Here is a 20,090-nt window from a genome sequence, read left to right on the forward strand (position 1 = left end):
GTATAAACCTGATGACTAATATAATGTACTTTCACCTGACAAGAAAAGGCATAGGATCAGATCAAGTAATGACACCGTAAACTGAATTACGTAAATTAGTGCCATTTGTTAGTGGTATTTCTTTAGAATATCCTGATACTTCATGTCATATTTTTCAAAAGTGTTTGTCTTAAAAACTATGTTTATTTCTGGTGTTGATCTCTGTTTTGTGTTACAAGTTAGAAAAAACTGTCCATAGTCTTCTCTAGAAAAACATAGCTCTAAATCGCACAATGCTGGCTAGGAATAGTGAGTATGAAAGCCGTAGGGGGCTCATCATAGGTATCATTTCAGTTTTGTCTCATGAGATGTATCACTGTATACTGCATACTCTTTAAAAGCTTTGTGATGGTCTAGAATTTGGAAATTGTTTCCACTGAGAAAAGTCAGTACATTATATATTTCAAAGCAGTAAAATATTTGACCCTGAATAACAGATTCCATAAATAGCTATTCTAAAAGCCTCTTTCCTGAAATAAATCCTTGCTGAGGAAGAATCACATTGTACTCTCCAATGGTGCAAACTGCTGATATGAATCTGTCTTACGTTATGGAATTTAAGCAAAGCTTGTTTTCCTCCTTTCCTCTCTTCAAATCTGTTTTAAAAAAAAACAGCTACAGTGCTCCAGTTATTCATTAAAGGCTGGTTAGACATATTATTTAGCATTACATATATATAAAATATATAATGACATTGGTCAGCACATAGATTTGAAAACAGTCTCAGTTATAACTTTTATTGGTGGTAGGCTTGATTCATTAGATGAACAGTTTATTGATGTATCATCGGCACCCTTTTCTTCTCTACTTATGTGAAGAGCAACCTTAAAAAATATTTACAGTGGAAATACTTTTGGGGTTTACAGTTTCTTGTTTAGCCCTCTCACCTCTTTTTTGTAGTTTGAAGCAGTTGACTTGAAATATTTTCACATATGCCGGAGCTGTAAGGCTGCAAAGTTTTTGCCAAATGTTCTCTCATTTTTTTCTGGCAGGGGGAGGGGTGAATCCTTTGCAAATTGGCTAAATACCTGTGAAATAGTTGGCAGCTGAAGCTCACAAGTCCTCAGATGTACTTAATGAAGCAATTCCTTACTCATTTTTCACATTATCAATTCTATTATAATAATGATGAAGGAAAGTAAAAAGAAGGAAATAAGATATGGGCTGGAAAGTATAACTGGGTTAAAATTATGAGGGAACAACTAAGAATGAGGAAGGTACAAAAACCGACAAGTAGGTGATAGAAATGAAGATGATAGCATGAAAGATAGAGCCTTGACCTAGAATTGGGGGGGGGGGTAGGGAAACCAAGGAAGGAAAAATGAATTAAAAAGAAAGAAGTAATAACTGAAAATGGAAGCAAGTAAAATTTCCTCATTGTCTCCTCAATAAGCTTAGAAGTATTATATTCCTTGTAAAATTTGTACATTACTGATAAACTTAAAACATTAACATAAGGTGTGTCTTATGTGAGTCATGTAAAAGTTTATTGCTCATGACATTTTTAGAAAGCAAGTACAAAGACTATTTCAGTCAATACAAACACACTTCTTTTGAAGTTAATGACTGTAATATTATATTTTTTCCTTAAAAATATCCCAATTTTAATAACTTTTTCTTAAAAGCTACAATTTCTTAAAGAAAAACACTCCTCAAAGAGATGAGGAACTCTCAGAATTTTAAATGCATTAGTATGGTTATCTAAATCAATATACCGGAGGCAAGCAGCTCTGGAAATTTTCAGTTTGTGTAAATAACAAAAGATAAATACAGCACCAATAATAAAATGCTAATAATTCTTGCATCTTCTCCTCAGACTGGAATGGGACACCTGCGTGTTACGAAAGAAGGCCTTCGTCTGGAAGGGGAGTCTGAATTCTTATTCCCTCTTTATGCCAAAGAAATCCACTCTCGAGTGGTAAGTGATAATCTTACCACTAAGCAGATAATCTTTCAATAATGCTACATTAATGCACTGATGAACAGTTGAATTTAGGCAAATTCTAAGCAGCTGTCATGGAAATATAAATACATGTGCGTGTGTGCATGTATGTGTGTGTATACATCTATGCACACATTTTTGCATACTTTACAAGAATGGTCAGTTCAGTGTTCTGATGCTATGGAAGAATTGCTGTTTTTCTCTTAGGCATGTGATAAGAAGTAGCTCTAAAAGGAATTAAATTCCTTTTATTACATTCCTTAATATTACATTATATGTAAGTAATGCTAACATTTTAAGAGTGTGGAGGAAGGTTTTCATTATTTTTACTGATACTTTTTTTTAAGTGCAGACTTCCCTGTCATGCTGCTTGTTTTGTTTATTCACCCATTATATAATAGTTTCAATATCTCTAAAATCAGTGGATCCTATCAGAAAAATTACAATTTCTCCAATAAGTTCAGGTTTTGTCACTTTTAGGACAATGATATTAAATGTATTATATCTTTATATGTCTACATATATAAAATCTACCAGACTAAATGGAAATATTCAGGATTTAATCATGTTTACATAGCTAGAAAACTGTTGTTATTGAGGTAAAGAAAGAATAACATATTTAGTCAAAGAAAATATTAATGAAGCAGATTAACTTTAAAATTGCACTGAGAATGTGTATGGTAGAAAAGATTTTTATTGAAGTACTGGGTTAAGAGGAAGGGAGAATATGAATTTGTTTTTAATTAGCCAGATGAACTCTGAAACTTATTCTAGTGAATTTTTTGTAGAACAGTATCTGTTTCTGCCCAAATAAATGAATCTTTTTCAGAGCTGTTGTCTGTAAACTAAATTCTTACGAAATGACCCATGTTTTATAAACCAGTCAAACAATGGCACCTTTCAAGTACTATTCAATGAGAATAAAAGCCCGATATGGCTCTTTCATTACTTCAAACTTGCAATCATCCTCACCAAGAACAAATAGCTGGCTATGAGACTTTTCTGAACCTAGGGAAAAATGTAGTCTTTGTATTGATAAAGCAAGAGAAAATGTAAATAAATTTATCAGAAGGAGGTTGTTAAAATGCTTGATTACTGAAATTTAAGCAATGACAGCATATTTTTCATCTGTTAAGCCTTTCTTTTTCTGCAACAAGTATTTCCAGTAGCAGCTCTTAGAAGGTGAAATTGCATTACTAAACCTGTATTTCAGGTTTGATTTTATGTGTATTCTTTTCTGTCTCATAGGCAGTGGGAAAACTTTTTTTGTGCTTAAATGAATTTCTCTTGAGTTTATTTATCCATTAAGGCATGTAACTCTTTAAGACCAGCATAGGTGACACTTAAGAACTCCCTCTTCCCTCCAAAAATGTTAATGCAATGTTAAGCTCTTTTAGAATCATAGATTAGAATCATAGAATAGTTAGGGTTGGAAAGGACCTCAAGATCATCAAGTTCCAACCCCCCTGCCATGGGCAGGGACACCTCGCTCTAAACCATATTACCCAAGGCCTCATCCAACCTGGCCCTGAACACTGCCAGGGATGGAGCATTCACAGCCTCCCTGGGCAGCCCATCCCAGTGCCTCACCACCCTAACAGGAAAGAATTTCCTCCTTATATCCAATCTAAACTTCCCCTGTTTAAGTTTTAACCCATTACCCCTTGTCCTATCACTACAGTCCATAATGAAGAGCCCATCCCCAGCATCCCTATAGGCCCCCTTCAGATACTGGAAGGCTGCTTTGAGGTCTCCATGCAGCCTTCTCTTCTCCAGGCTGAACAGCCCCAACTTTCTCTGCCTATCTTCATATGGGAGGTGCTCCAGTCCCCTGATCATCCTCGTTGCCCTCCTCTGGACTTGTTCCAACAGTTCCATGTCCTTTTTATGTTGAGGACACCAGAACTACACACAGTACTCCAGGTGAGGTCTCACGAGAGCAGAATAAAGGGGCAGGACCACCTCCTTTGAGCTGCTGGTCACGCTCCTTTTGATGCAGCCCAGGATACAGTTGGCTTTCTGGGCTGCAAGCGCACACTGAAGCCGGCTCATGTTCATTTTCTCATCGACCAACACCCCCAAGTCCTTATCCTCAGGGCTGCTCTGAATCTCTTCTCTGCCCAGCCTGTAGCTGTGTCTGGGATTGCTCCGACCCAGGTGTAGGACCTTGCACTTGGCATGGTTACCTTGTACTTGGCATGGTTTAGCTCATTTGTATTCATTCCAGGCCTTAGTACATATAGTCCTATATAGTAAGAGGTAAGGCAGCAGCTCTTAGAAGTTTAGCTGTCTAATGAACTGTCCTGATAGTAACATACATTAATTAAAGCCTTCAGGCTGCTGCATGTCTTTGCCCCTTATGAACCGATAATTCTTTGGGGGTATTCTGTTTATCTGTTAGCTTGCTCTTTAAAATATTTGAACTCTATAGAGGCTTATTAGCCTGTACCTTGATCTCCTGAGTGCCATCTATATATTTATTCTCATAAATTTGCTTATTTGTTATGATTTCTTTTTCTAAGTTTGCCTGTTAGAGAATTAGGCCACTCAGCTATCATAGCAGCTTTCTTGCCTTAATAATTTTCTCCTTGCAGTCTGCTAACTGAAATCTACTTGCTGCGCATCATTTCTGGAACCTATCACAAGTTTATGCCTTCATTATGAGTCCAGCACAGAGCTGTGGGCAGCACCATTGCATCTTCACAGAATCATAAAATAGTTTGGGTAGGAAGGGACCTTCAAATGTCATCTAGACCAGCCCCCCTGCAATGAGCAGACACATCTTCAACTAGACCAGGTAGCCCAGAACCACATCTAGCCTGGCCTTGAGTGCGTTCAGGGATGGTGCATCCACCACCTCTCTGGGCATCCTGTGCCAGTGTTTCACCACCTTCATTGCAAAAAATTTCTTCTTCTCATCCAGCCTGAATCTCCCCTCTTTTAGTTTAAAACCATCACCCCTCAACCTATCACAACACGCCCTGCTAAAAAGTTTCTCCTCATTTTTCTTATAGGACCCTTTCACATACTGAAAAGCTGCAATAAGGTCTCCCTGGAGTCTTCTCCAGGCTGAACAATCCCAACTCTCAGCCTTTTCTCATAGGAGAGGTACTCCATCCCTGTGGTCATTTTTGTGGCCCTTCTCTGGACCGTCTCCAGCAGGTCTGTGTCTTTCTTGTACTGAGGACAGACATAGACTTATGCAGTACTGTGCGGGGGAGAGTCTCACAAGAGCAGATTAGAGGGGCAGAATCACCTCCCTCGTCCTGCTGGTCACACTCCTTTGGATGCAGCTCAAGATATGATTGGCCTTTGGCCTGCTAGTAGGCATTGCCAGCTCAAGTCCAATCTTTCATCCACTATATTAGCTAATACATATTCATGAATGATAAAAGATGAGCATTTATAAATATGTTACTAAATTTTAATTAGTCAGCAACATACATGTGGACGCTGCAGGTCTCATTTAATACTGAAAATTACTAATTTATTTTTTAAATCGACCAGCAACAGTCAGATCAGTGTAATAAAGATGCTCAGATTTGCGAGTCATTTATCATGTGTACTTCGTTGTGATATATTTACCTGATCTTTGTCGACTTTCCTTTTTCACCTCATACTAACTTGTTACCATTAATGTTCATTCTATCACACTGCTTACTTTTTTTTCTTAAGACTTTTCCTAATTTTTGTCAATTCTGTGCTTTCACATTTTCCTGATATAATTTACAAAATGAGATTCATCTATTTTGCTCACTTAGTGACTCCTTTTGAGAGAGCTTATCTTCCTACTTGTAAGATATTGGCCTTTTGTTTAAGAAAAGAAAGTATAAGTTGGACTCTAAACTGTGTATTCCTTCTATCACTTATTAAACACGTGTTTGTAGTAAAATTCTTCACATAAAATGTGTTCAAAATTCTGAAGTTATCTCACACTCTAAGCATTAAGTTATGATGGAAACATGACTTGGGAGTGCTTTTCAGGGGTCAGCCTTTCAAGGCGTTGCAGAAACTCTTGAGTCTAGAAGAACTACTAGAAGCTATATATGTACTATATATATACAATATATACAATATTTCAGTAGTTAGAAAATCGCTTATTTATCTAGGAACAAGTATCACCAGTGTCATAAGCCAACAGCTTACTGATACTGTCTTCATATCATGTTCCTGATATTTTGGCAACTGAGAAAGGTTCCTGTCCTTTAGACAGAAAGTATACTTTAGTATGAAAGCACCTGTACACCAAGCCATGAGTTAACACAAGGGTATGTTTTGGTTTTGGTGAAGTAATTCCACGTTGGTTGCATTTTGAATTGTCTACTATAGCTAGACTCTTAATTGTGATAAGGTGTGCTAGGAGTGAATGAAGATACCAGTTACAGCAGAAAGCATGCCCTGGCTTCTGTAAGTACCATGGATAGCCTTGAGGATCTAGTTGCTCTGCATATGTCCCAGCTGTGGTGCAGGAAAATTAAGTCGATTATGAGCACCATTGCTTTGTGACCTTCCGATGTGATTTAGTATTCTGGAACACTAGATACAGCACAGAGTGTTTTAGGGTCAAATCATGGTGCAGAGATGTGCACAAGCAGGTGATTCTGTGCAGTCTGTTAATACACTTCTGTCATCTTTCTGAGTGGAGGACAGGGAGACGATTTAATTTAGATTGACACTCTTATCTGTACTGTCATGTATTAAAGTCAGCTTTGAGCTAGTCAACCTGCCACTTTCTCCATCACTCTCTCTGTGTTTCCTTGCTGGGAGAATCAGTGCCAGGTGTCAAAAATCAAGATAAAGCATATAGGCTGCATGGACCATTGAGGAATCAGTATGCACACCAATTAATATAACAGTGCAAATTTGCAGAGTGGGGTATTCACAATTCACTTAAATAGACTCTCAATTATGTATTGAAATGTAGCTGATCTAGCGCTTAAGCATTTTTTTATAAAAGATCAAATGTTAGCAACCATGTTCACTGGTCCAGAAACACAGATTTTGTTCACCTAACATGTTCTCTAGGTTTTTCTTATTTTAAACCCGATATAGTTGAAGTTTATTGAAAAATACCAGCCCAGTTTATTTGATGACACTGTGGATGGTTTTTTTCTCCTCTGTACTCCAGGACTCATCACTGCTTCTCCAGTCTACTCACAACGTGACTGTTAATGCTCGCAATTCAAATGGGGAAGTCACAGGCAGATTAAATGTGGGTAAGTCTTAAGTGACTTTTCCTTGTTTGCTGTTTAGGAAGCATTATAATGAATATTTGCAAGGAGCTTTGAGGATACAAAGCAGTAAATGTGATCATTTTTTACTGCTATGGCCATATATTGATAGTCCAGCTGCCACTCAGTGAGTATCGACAGTATGTTTTCAGTTGCTCAGTTCAGCATTGATTCTGTAAATATTTGAAGCACTTCTTTATTGCAGAATTATTCAAGAAAGGCCACTGCAGAAGTTACTCCTTTTCTTGTGTAAATAATCTATTGATAGTTGCAAATTGTTTTCTAAGAAAATAATTTTTTCTTAGAGGTTCGTGTGTCTCACTTCATTTCCTAGTATAGCAGAGACAAAAACATTTAAGCAGATATCCTAAAATTAAAAAAGTATAGAATAAAAATAAGTAACTTTTTTTTTTTTTTTAAGGAAACCAGTTCACAGAAATGTACATACTTTACTGTATTTGGTAGCAGTAAAATACATTGGTTTACATGAGGCAATCAATAGATCTAGACAGATGTAGGTGATAGATCATGGCAGAAAGAATAAGCAGGTATTACTCTTTAAGTTGTATTTTTATAGCAAGAATGTCAACAATATGTGTCACATACAACACATTTTTCATAGTTTTGTTAATAATTTTCAACCTTTATTTGACTTTAGAGAAAAATGTAGCAATTTATTAACTTGCTTCTTGTAAGATTCTCATGCAGCAAAGCATACATTCCTAATTATTTAACTTAGTATTATTAAGTTATTATTAAGTGCTTAAATATTTTACTAGATTGAGGCCCAGGTGAGCAACTTTTCCATGCTGATGGGGCTGTAAATTCTGTGACAGTTCCCGTTTGAAGAATTAAGATATCAATTCATTGAACATACTGCAATCTTCACTGTTTTAAAACAAACTTCAAATAAAAAGTATAGTAAAAAAGGAGACAGCTGTTGCCCTTAAAAATGCATAATTATTCAATTAATCACAATTTGGCCTTCAATTTTTTTTAAATCTCTTGTAATTCAAGCTAATAATTAAGGTCTGAATTATTCTTCATAAGAAAATGTCCCTAAACATTTATCAAAACATGACAGTAGCATTCATATCTCATTCTGATAATAATTAAGGGCTAAAATGCACAATTTGATATTAGTAGTAAAGTTAGTAAATAGTTTGCAATAATTATCTATACAGTGACCACAAGACCAAACCTGAAGTTTCTGTAACTTACAGTGTTGATTCTGTCTGCTTTGTACTGTTTGTGGCTGCCCATCATGGGACTGGACGTGTATCTGCACTGTGGTCATGTGCCTATCCTGCCTAATGAGAAGTTGTCAGGAGATTGTTTTGGAAGGGCAAACCACAGAACATATCATTGGCCACCACACTAATTTGCCCAACCTGATCACTGTCGAAGTCTGAGAAACTTACAGATATAATCATGTCCGACAGTAGCCCAAAGGCATAATGCATTGTTTGACAGGCTGTGTCCAGCCTGCATGACCTAGAACTGCTAATAGGAAAGGTGTGGTATGCAGAAGTTCATGAATATTCAGTCCTGTATTGAGTTTAGCCACTTGTAAGATGAGTGACCCCATCATTAGCAGGTGCTTTTCCACGAAAGTGAAAAAAGCTGCTTTGATTTTTGCTGAACTCAATTCTGTCACCATAGTTTAATATACTCATGATGCACCTGGGGGGCTGTGTCCCTACTGAAATAAGGCAACTTCATAATTTAAGATGGAAACATGATGTACTTTTGGCAGTTGGAGGGTACATGGCTTCTCACACAATGTTTCAGCATGAACAATTAAGAGAGTTTGCTGGGGAAAAAAGGTCAGCACTGAAAAGAGATGCAGATGATTTTCTTGTTTGGACTTTGGCACCTATAATGTAACTGAGGTCCAGAAATGAGTAGTCTTAGTTATTCATGCATAATGTATCTTTCCTGTTAACAGAGCTTCTGTGCTGGAAGCAGTGTAAAGGATATATTTTAATGAGAGGAAAGAAATTCTAGTTCTGTTGTGCCAGGCACTGGCTATAGAACTTACCTTGCCTGGCAAAAGCAGCAACGAATCTCAGACCATCTTTTCTTTTTTTCTCCTTCCCAGTCACCTCTTAATCGTCTTCTGAGAGTGTTAAGAGCAGTACAGAAAGTGAGATGGAATGTCCTGCCTTAAATAAATATAAAGTTAAAAATATCTGCTCTGTAGGGCTTGGTTCCATCTAGATTGAAGAAAACTTGTAAACTGAAGACTTGATAGACAAAGAAGGGTCAATACATACCCGTGTTGTAGAATATGGACTGTGCTGTTTAGTGGGGAGAGTTCCGCTGAATGGCAACTGTCTTGTAAGTAATGACTCATTTAGAGCAAGTACTACCCATATTTTGTATTTTTCCCTATTGGTAATGTGATTCTGTTTCTTCACTTTTCATCACCTGTTTTTTTCTGGCTCTATTCCCAGTAACTTGCAATTCATTGTATTATTGTACCTTCTGATCTCAAGCATCTTTAACCTTTTCCTAAGGAAAAGCCAAATACTTAGTGCTGACCAGTCAAGAAGTTGCCCAGATGTGCAGAGGGGCTGTGTATATGAGTAAACCAGTAGGAAGGAAGAGAGCGTACACTGGAAGACCTCCATCTCACATCTTTTAAATGTGTTCAGAGTACAAAGGCAGTTCAAATACAACACTGAAGTAGGAAAGTTTTGACAGCACTCTGGCTTGCTTTACAAGAAATACTTAGGTAAGAGGGTAAAAAAATGATTTGAGCCTGGGAAAATCAAAACTACATCAAAAGAAAGTGCTAATGTGCATTTGCATATTATTTTAAATGTTTGATATTTAAGTAATCTCTTTGGCAATTCTATTTACTGAATTCATTAATAATTGGACTTATTTGCTGTCTGGTGTGGTTGGTACCTTGGTAAATACTAACATGAAATACTACTAATACGAAATCAGACTAGTTTTAGACTGATGGAAAATGTTGAAAAAAACAGTAGAAACTTAATACTGTAAAGAACTCTATTAATATCTAAAGACATGGCCAAATAACAGTGACTGGGGTAAGTGGCAGTATGTTGAAGTAAACAACCATCTATACATAGCTTGATATTTTTAGCCATTGTCCTTAGACAGTCAAAGAATGCATGCATGTAAGATGATGTTTCCTTAGAAGTGTGAAAAATAGGTGTGTGGCTGATTAAATTTGTATTCACAAGCCTTTTCTAAAGAATTAATGCCTTCCACAGTTGTCAGCATGCTGGTATTATGTCTTAATACTCTATTCATCTTACAAATAGGAGCAATTGCCATTGTGAAGGAACTGTATAGATCAATTTTGGATTGTTCCAAAGATGACAATATAATACAGTATTACTCATAAGATCATAACAGAAATACCTTTTAACTCAAAGAAGATTGTGATTCAAATTATCCGTTAAAATATTTTAATAAGTTACTAAGAGTGATTTAAATATCCAGTCTTCCATAGAAGCAATTCACGAGACAGATGTGAAATAAATCTTTACTTGAGAAGTTCTATGAAATTCGTCACATGAAGATAACAGACACATAGTATGAAAGAATGAGAAATGTTTTCCTCATGAATCACAGATGTATGCAAATGACATTAAATGCAAGCAACTTCCACCATGAGCACTCTAGTTTTAAAGTTTCTGCATGCTCTTTGGTTCACCTGCATGACGTACCTCTTGAAGGAGATATCTGGACATTGTAGCTCTTAAAAAAACATGCTGCAGGTCTGTTGTTTTGGACTGTGTTCCATAATTACACTGCTTTCAGAAGCCTCACTCAATGCAAAGGTATTTAACTAACTGCTTGTCAGGAAAAGACTAAATTTCTGTGTTTTAATCATTTTTGACTTCAGTATCCTTCTGGTTGACAGAGATACCCATTTTCTTTGAGCTACTCTTTTAAATCATTTAAAACTCATATATGATCAAAGAAACTAATATTAAAAGCAAGTAAATAATTTCTATTTAAAAATTAATAATAAAAAAAAAAAGAAGGAAATGGGACTTTTAGTTGAGGGTTTACGGACATGTGATTGCTATGGGACTTTGGAAACATTTCTGAGAGAAATGGGACTTAAAAAGGATGTTGACCAAACAGACAGCAAGGAGGGAATTGAAGGAAAGCACAGATGTGGAAAGGTGTGGAAGAGTCAGATGGAGTTAAGAACACCACAGGAAGAGATGCTTATAAGCAAGGCAAGGATGTCAACAGAACAGATGGTAACTATTTTCGTTAGAATAGCTCCTGTGTTTAAAATCATGAATAAGATTCAGATTTTATTATCACAGCTTGTTCATCAACCTTCAGAGCTGAATATCTAGAACTTTCTTCAATAATCCAAGAAAGCAGTTAAATAAAGCTGCCAACCATCATCTTGAAGATTCCTGTACTTACCACTTCAAAGTCTTATTCAGTCCTAGAACAAAAAAGGAATATAGCACCCTGGGCCGTAGTAGAATCATAGAATGGTTAGGGTTGGAAAGGACCTTAAGATAGTCTAGTTCCAACTCCCCTGCCATGGGCAGAGACCCCACACACTAGATCATGTTGCCCAAGGTTCTCATCGACCTGGCAATAATAAAACAACCTAGTCTAAAAGATTATCAAACTTCGTCAATGGTGAATGATAATGAATAAAAACTATATGTAGAAGAAATATACAGAATACATAGTCAATTATCAAATACTTAAGAGCAACATTGGTATCAAACATTAAATGATAGTTCACCTAAGCAAACATATGCCTATATATATAGCCTACCAGTGGGTGAATGTAATGCAGTCAGATTTGGCAGTGGTGTTCCAGTAGAAAGTAGTTAAAAAGCAGCATGCTTCCAACTATCTTCACTGAAAAGTAGGGTCAGCTTTTGAAAAGATCTGTTTTTCAGACTTATGTCTAGAGATTTCATGTCCATCAATTAATCTGAACAGCTGTTAAAATGAGAGCATTTGTGCTAACCCACCCCTCTTTTTTTTCAAACAGAATATTCTAATGAAACTAAGTGCCAGTACCTGATATATTGCTTCATTAGCATTAATTGCCATCTATAAACCACTACTGTCCACCATCAAATAATTTCTGGCTTTCTTATCATATATTTCTTACGATATTTCATTTTCAAGTGATGGTATTTTTTTCATCAGAGACATAATAGAAAGAAAACAGTGTTAAGGAAGCATGATGTATGCAGGAAGAGTTTGATGGTGTTTTCACAGGGAAAACCCTGAAGCCAGTTTCATAAACTTGACTTAATTAATGACATTGTAAAATCATTTAGCTTTTTCTTTTCTATTTTTCCCAGAAGTCTTTCATTAAAAACTCCATTTTTGTCCAAATAAGTTCTTTCTTATCTTTAAGATAAAAGGCAGGACATACTTCTTGAAGACTTTTGTACTGCAGGAAGATGATTATTTGTACAACTTTTATTGCTCTCCAGCTGGGTTATAAGAAGGAAAGATACAACATAGGAGCAATTAATAGAAATACAAATTAGAAACTTCATTGAAGTATTTTTTGAGGTGATTAAGTCTTTCTGTGATCATGAACTTACAATATTTGTTCCAAGGAGATTAAAGTAAGGATTTTTACTTTCAGAAGTATAAAAATATTAGCTTTCAGTGAATCTGATTATATCAACACACACATGCCACTTTTATTTAAAAGTAAAATTTAGTTGTTGACTCAGATCAGGCAAAATTTAGAGAACAACAGGTGGCTTCTAAAATATCCTACAGACTTTTTGTCTGATACTCTTTTCTAATTCCCTCTTTTACTCCATGGAAAACATGTTTCTGTTCTACATTAAATGCATATGCTATTAGTCTTTTGTAAGGCCATTGTGTATTTCAATTAGTATAATGTTGAAAATAATTAAAACAAATAGCAGAAAAAAGTAGCAATGAATATACATTTAAATTAAAGATAGATAAGAATATATCAATGAAAACTTACTTACAAAAAGAACCAGTCATTACAGTTGCATTTTAATATTTAGAGTCCATTGAAAAGCATCTTTGCAAAAAAACCCCCAAAACAGTCATTATAGTCTATGTACCATTTATAGTAAGATGCTTACCATAGCAAGATTTACAGAGCCTGTCCCCAAATATGATAATCTGTGTGAGGAAACACGTGATAATGTTCAGGGTCAGCAATGCTGACTTAAGCCAGACTTTAAACATCCTTTAGACAACTAACATAACCAACTGCAATCAGGTGGTTATGTGTATTGCCAACTTGCAATATGTGTATATGCCAGCATCACAGTTAAGGGAAAATTTATCTTGGCCAAGGGGATTTGAATTCTATGCTGTCACTTCTCTGACTGTGTCTAGAAGGAAAGCAGTATACGTGTAAATCTGTAGAGCTTAGCTCAGCCCTGAAAAAAGGGTAATGTTTGGTAAATATTTTTTTATTTGGAAAAAGAAGCAGATAGTGCTTACCCCTCTCTCATCAGAGAGGAATTACTCATCTGAGTAGCTCCAGTCTTTATTTCAGTGGGAGGAAGGAATTCAAAATAAGTGAAAAAAAAGGGAATTTTTCAATATTTTATAACCCTCTCAATTTTTACAGTCTTCAGTAAATTTGCAATCCCAAACATATTTTGGTTCGTATGGTGTAGTAATCATTAACATAAGTCACTGGATGATAATTTGAAGATAATAGCTGTTGCTGAGGGCGAGTATAGTTCCTGTGTTTTCATCCTTTAAAGTAATGAGAAGATTGAATTATTGTCATTGGTAGATGCTAGTTGAATTTGTAAAGGTCATCTTAAAATAGCTGAAATTCATTGTGACTATAATCTGTTGTAGAATTTGGGTCATTAAGTACATCTAAAAGACTAGTCATTTTAAGTGTAACAATGCTTCCTTCATAAAATTAAGGAGACTCTCAGTGGCAGTTAGTGGGCAAAAAAGGAGCTAGACCCCTGTATTTCTGCAGATCTGCAGAAGACACACAGACGCACATCCACCCTGGAATACTACTTGAACATATCTGCAGTGTACCCTTGTGGCAGTGAGATCTAATAGCATACTGGTCTGTATCATTCCAGCCTTACATCTGGAATGCTGTGGTAAGCCCTCTCCAGTATGACAGCTATGAGCAAACAGAGCAGTGTCACATAGGATGCCATTAAGATGATCAGGGAGTGGAAGTATAAGAGGCTGAAGAAGTTGTGTTTGTTTAACCTACAGAAAAGAAGGCTAAAGGGGGCTTCTAACTTCTGCCTGCTACTAGGAGGGCAAGAGGCAAAATGACAGACTTTTCTCAAGAGATGCACAGCAAAAGGGCAAGAAGCAACAGTCATAGGCTGCATTAAAGCAAAATGCAACTGGATAGAAGGGGAAGAAATATTGCTCCAATAAGAAAGAAGACAGGAGATCTCCCCCCTCCCCCCCCCCCGACCATTTACAGCATCGTTTGAGTTTTCAAGTTTTTTAATGTCCTTTTAATGCTGTTGAGACTTGTTTGCTGATTGTGATGGGGATCACCATGTTGGCACGCATACAGAGTGTATTTTGCCCACGACCATTTCGTCTGATTTCAAAACTTAAGCAGAGTCAGGTTTGGGTCTTTTCTGGGGTTAGACGACGATATAGGAGGACCAAGAGATTTTCCCCGAGGCTGGACAGTCATGAGTGGCAGGGTGTGTGGGACAGTATGGGCAGGAGCAGGGCTGGGGCAGGGGGGTCTGGTAGAGATGGCCCCCCAGGTGTGAGGGTGGGGAGCTGACAGCAGAGTCCCCCTTGCAGCCCCACATTGGGCACCAAAAAGAACTGTCATGGTTTAAACCCAGCTAGACGGCTCGCTCACTCACTCCCCCTCCCCTTTTCCTCCCTCTTTCTTTCCTTACCCCCCCCCCCTTCCCCAATCCCAGAGGGATGGGGAGGAGAATCGAAATAATTCAAATCCTATGGGTTGAGACAAGAACAGTCCAGCAACCGAGGTACAACACAAATCACCACTGCTACCACCAATGACAACAATTATAAGAAAAAATAACAGGGGAAGAGCATACGATACCACTCGCCAAAAAAACTAGTCCGACCCAGAAGCCCCCGTGTCCTTCTGTGTAACTCCCAGTTACCCCACCGGGCATGACATGCTGTGGTGTGGAATACCTCTTTGGCTAGCTTGGGTCAGGTGTCCTGACTCTGCTTCCTCCCGGCTTCCCCTCCTCCCTGGCAGAGCAAGAGACTCACAAAGTCCTTGGTCAGGGTAAACATTACTGAGCAACAACTGAAAACATCGGTGTTATCAACGTTGTTCCCAGGCTGAAAGTCAAAAAAAACAATTGGTAGCACCACCTACCAAGAAGGAGAAAAATTGACTGCTACTGCTAAACCCAGGACATGGCTGTTAGAAAGGTTAACCATGGGAATAGGTTGCCCAAGGAGGCTAGTGGATCCCCTTCCTCGGAGGTATTAAAATTCCACTTCAACAAGACCATGATCACCTTCACCTGGGTTCCAATGAGGCTGACCCTACTATGATCAGGCAGTAGAACTAGGCGACTTCCAGAGGTGACCTCTGATTAGCATTCTTCTGTGATTCTGTCTTGCCCTGTCTTCAGCTGACACTCTGGAAGGACCCAGGTTGGTTACAGACCCCATGTCAGACTTTCTAGTCCAATGCAGAAGTCTTACGTATTCTAGGGCATCTAAAATAAGCTGAAGGCCAGGCAGAGAACACCAAAGTATATGTAATGGCACTGGACAGCTATGTTGGCAACTGAGTCATGCCCCATCTGTTTAATTGGTCCTCTCACATTGTCCTCTGCTCAGATCAGTAGGCAAGAATAGAATACTCCTGAAACACAGTGCTGGAGTTGGCCTTATGAAAATACACCCATGGATTTCTTTATAGTAATAATAATTGGAGGAAAAAGAATTACCCATTATGGAGAAGATAGAGTGGTTAAAGTATTCACTCAGGGATGAGTGACTCAAATCAGCTGCTGTCTCTTTATACAGGGTTTCAAATTATCATGCCTCATTCTCCTTTGGTAGTTGCCTTTCCATTTTACATATGTGAGGACTGCATGTTTCACTTTTTCCCGATGAAGCTATTCATCATGCAACACATTCTGGACTCATTAGGCCTGAGAGAAAATGTGACACCATAGCCTTTCTGTCACATCACTGCGTGAGAAACATGATCTCCTATTCCTGCCATCGTTTTATCAATAATCCATTTTACAGTGAAATGTTTCACTGGTTTGTTTTTTTTATATTTATATTGAGTATTTTATGAAGACAATGCCTAGATGGATAAAGACATTTAGTTAGCAAATCATACTGAGAGGGGAAAGTACCAGTTGCCAGTGTTTGCATGATCAGTGTCTGTAATAATCATTCAGAACTGATTTTTTAGAGATCTCTAGACTTGTGTTTAATCATAGAGAACAACAAAGTATAAGAAGTGCTGACAGTAAGGCATCCTTACTTTGGTCTCAGAGGGCGTAATTGTATCCATTGCATAAAAGGAGAACTGAGAGAAAAAGAGGAAACAGGAACAGCAAGTGTTCTATTAAAGTATTAGAGCCATTTTTCAAGGTGATGAGAGATGTATGATTTGGACATAAAACGTATACACACAATGTGCTGCATGTTCTCTGTAATAACATATTAATTCTAACAAAAGACCAGCAAGTACTTCCACACCATTCCATATGAAAAATCTGACTAATTCTATGCTTCTGAACGCAATGGCTTTACATCTTTAGGTACTGTATTACTCATGGAACTAGAACTGAATCTGTAGGAGTATTACATTTTTAATACACTTTTATTGAGATCTTATTTTAAGTAAGGTGCTTTAATAAAAATTAACTAAAAAATGAAATTGCATAGCAATACCCCAAAGCACTCAGGTTTTTGGCTTATATTCAACACTTCAATGATTCTAGGTGATAGGAGAAAAGTGAAGCATACAGAGTAGGTGACAGCCATTGGTTATCAGAAATTATGGATAGCAGAACAGAATAAGAAAAGATCTTTTTTGCAGGGCCTGTTGTGATAGATGAGAGATGATGGTTTCAAACAAAAAGAGGGGAAATTCAGGCTGGACGTGAGGAAAAAATTCTTTACAAAGAGGGTGGTGAAACACTAGCACAGGTTGCACAGACAGGTGGTGGATGCACCATCCCTGGGCACATTCAAGACCAGAGTGGATGTGGTTTTGGGGAACCTGATCTGGTTGAAGATGTCCCTGCTTGCTGCAGGGGGTTTGAACTAGATGACCTCCGAAGGTCCCTTTGAACCCAAACTCTTTCATGATTCTATGATGATCTTACAACTATTTTCTTTTTTTACGTCACATCTCTCTGAATTAATCTACATTCCATAACATAGAATTAACAAATAACTGCCAATTTTCTGGCAATATGCAGATACACACATTAGATGAATCAATTCACGCTGTTTGAGAAAGGTTTTTCCTGTTCTTACTATGAGAAACATGAAAAACCCTTTTTTAACGAGACATCCTGTGAAATAGATTCAGCAAATCGAGAAGATAAATGTTCACAGTATCACAGTATGTTAGAGATTGGAAGGGACCTCAAAAGATCATCTAGTCCAATCCCCCTGCTGGAGCAGGAACACCTAGATAAGGTTACACAGGAACGTGTCCAGGCGGGTCTTGAATGTCTCCAGAGAAGGAGACTCCACAACCTCCCTGGGCAGCCTGTTCCAGTGTTCCGTCACCCTCACTGAGAAGAAGTTTCTTCTCAAGTTTAAGTGGAACCTCTTGTGTTCCAGTTTGTACCCATTTCCCCTTGTCCTATCATTGCCACTGAGAAGAGCCTGGCTCCATCCTCGTGACACTCCCCCTTTATATATTTATATACACTAATAAGGTCACCCCTCAGTCTCCTCTTCTCCAAACTATAGAGACCCAGCTCCCTCAGTCTTTCCTCATAAGGGAGATGCTCCACTCCCTTAATCATCTTAGTTGCCCTGCGCTGGACTCTCTCCAGCAGGTCCCTGTCCTTCTTAAACTGAGGGGCCCAGAACTGGACACAATATTCCAGATGAGGTCTCACCAGGGCTGAGTAGAGGGGAAGGAGGACCTCTCTCGACCTACTAACCACCCCCCTTCTAATACACCCCAGGATGCCATTGGCCTTCTTGGCCACAAGGCCACAGTGTCGGCTCATGGTCACCCTGTCGTCCACCAGGACCCCCAGGTCCCTCTCCCCTACACTGCTCTCTAACAGGTCGTTCCCCAACCTATACTGGAACCTGGGGTTGTTCCTGCCCAGATGCAGGACTCTACACTTTCCCTTGTTATATTTCATCAAGTTATTCCTCGCCCAACTCTCCAGGCTGTCCAGGTCTCGCTGGATGGCAGCACAGCCTTCTGGCGTGTCGGCCACTCCTCCCAGCTTAGTGTCATCAGCAAACTTGCTGATAGTACACTCAATTCCCTCATCTAAATCGTTGATGAATATATTAAATAATACTGGTCCCAGTACCGACCCTTGAGGCACTCCACTAGATACAGGCCTCCAACTAGACTCCGCCCCATAGACTACAACTCTCTGGCTTCTCTCCTTCAGCCAGTTCTCCTAGAAGGGATCAAGTTAGGCCTCGTGCAAGTCAGGTCACACTCTGGTTCTTTCAAATCCTTTCTTTTTTTTTCTTTTTTTTTTTTTCCCAATGTGTTATTAAGTTATTAAAACTTCTGTGTCTACCAAAGTATTGAGAAGGAAAGAGCAGAAGGGCCACTATTGAGACCTGGCAATTCATTTTCAAAGATGACTGCCTTTGTACCAAGGAAATCAGTAGATAACATTTCCTCTAAACACACAGTATCTTCATCACATGAAAGTATTTTTCTGTAATTGTGTGTAAATAATTAACAATTATATATAAATTAACAGTATGTATTTGTGAGTCTTCTAGACTCACTTCATATTGTTCACAAGTTTGCACAATAATTCAAATACACTTAAAACACTTTCTAATTACTATTTGAAACATTACTCACACTACAAAACCTCAGCTTAGAACTGAATCTGTGGAAGGCAACCATTCATAGAGATCTAACCTTGCCTCAGTTAACCAGAACTGCTTTTTTTGCTGTAAAAAAGATGACTGTTCAGCACCTTTTCACTTTTTGCAATACACTTCTCAGAATAAAGTTGTGCTTTGGAGGAGTTCTAGAGAATAGCTGAATTGAGATGTGTAAAGCTGTGTCAGGGTGCACATGTCCAGCAGAGTATAATTTACCTCAGAGTTCAGCTTCCTGTCCTAACCATCTTTAAATAGAACCTGTATCAGGTTTTATGCCTTAAAAATGTTGCCTTAGTTTAGGATATTATGGTTTCTATCACCCTTTCTGTGCTTGGTGTGCTGTTAAAAGCAATCCTTTGTGTCTGCCAAGAGAATCTCTAAGCAAATTCTGTAGAACTTTCTGGTATGCATCTCTCACATCAGCTACCATGCAGATTTTAGGAAGTACCAGAATCATAGAATCATATAATGGTTAGGGTTGGAAAGGACCTTAAGATCATCAAGTTCCAACCCCCTGCCATGTGCAGGGACACCTCTCTCTAAACCATATCACCCAAGGCCTCGTCCAACCTGTCCTTGAACACTGCCAGGGATGGAGCATTCACAGCCTCCCTGGGCAACCCATCCCAGTGCCTCACCACCCTAACAGGAAAGAATTTCCTCCTTATATCCAATCTAAACTTCCCCTGTTTAAGTTTTAACCCATTACCCCTGTCCTGTCACTACAGTCCCTAATGAAGAGTCCCTCCCCAGCATCCCTATAGGCCCCCTTCAGATACTGGAAGGCTGCTATGAGGTCTCCATGCAGCCTTCTCTTCTCCAGGCTG

At 38.2% G+C, this 20,090-nt stretch overlaps 1 protein-coding gene across 5 annotated transcripts in view; it reads left to right on the forward strand.

Annotated features, from left to right (window-relative positions):
- The window catches only part of SGCG (sarcoglycan gamma), an 80,496-nt gene that overhangs the window by 32,603 nt on the left and 27,803 nt on the right, over nucleotides 1–20,090 (forward strand). For all 5 annotated transcript variants that reach the window (XM_061374315.1, XM_061374316.1, XM_061374313.1 and 2 more), the window contains 2 exons: nucleotides 1,856–1,957; nucleotides 7,110–7,197. In XM_061374315.1, coding sequence (XP_061230299.1) covers nucleotides 1,856–1,957; nucleotides 7,110–7,197 — 190 coding nt within the window. The remainder of the gene's footprint in view (nucleotides 1–1,855; nucleotides 1,958–7,109; nucleotides 7,198–20,090) is intronic.

The sequence above is a fragment of the Neopsephotus bourkii genome, unplaced genomic scaffold, assembly GCF_033783945.1.
Source record: "Neopsephotus bourkii isolate Nb327-2 ecotype Australia unplaced genomic scaffold, CSIRO-AGI_Nbou_v1 NB_1638, whole genome shotgun sequence".
Classification (NCBI taxonomy): Eukaryota; Metazoa; Chordata; class Aves; order Psittaciformes; family Psittacidae; genus Neopsephotus; species Neopsephotus bourkii.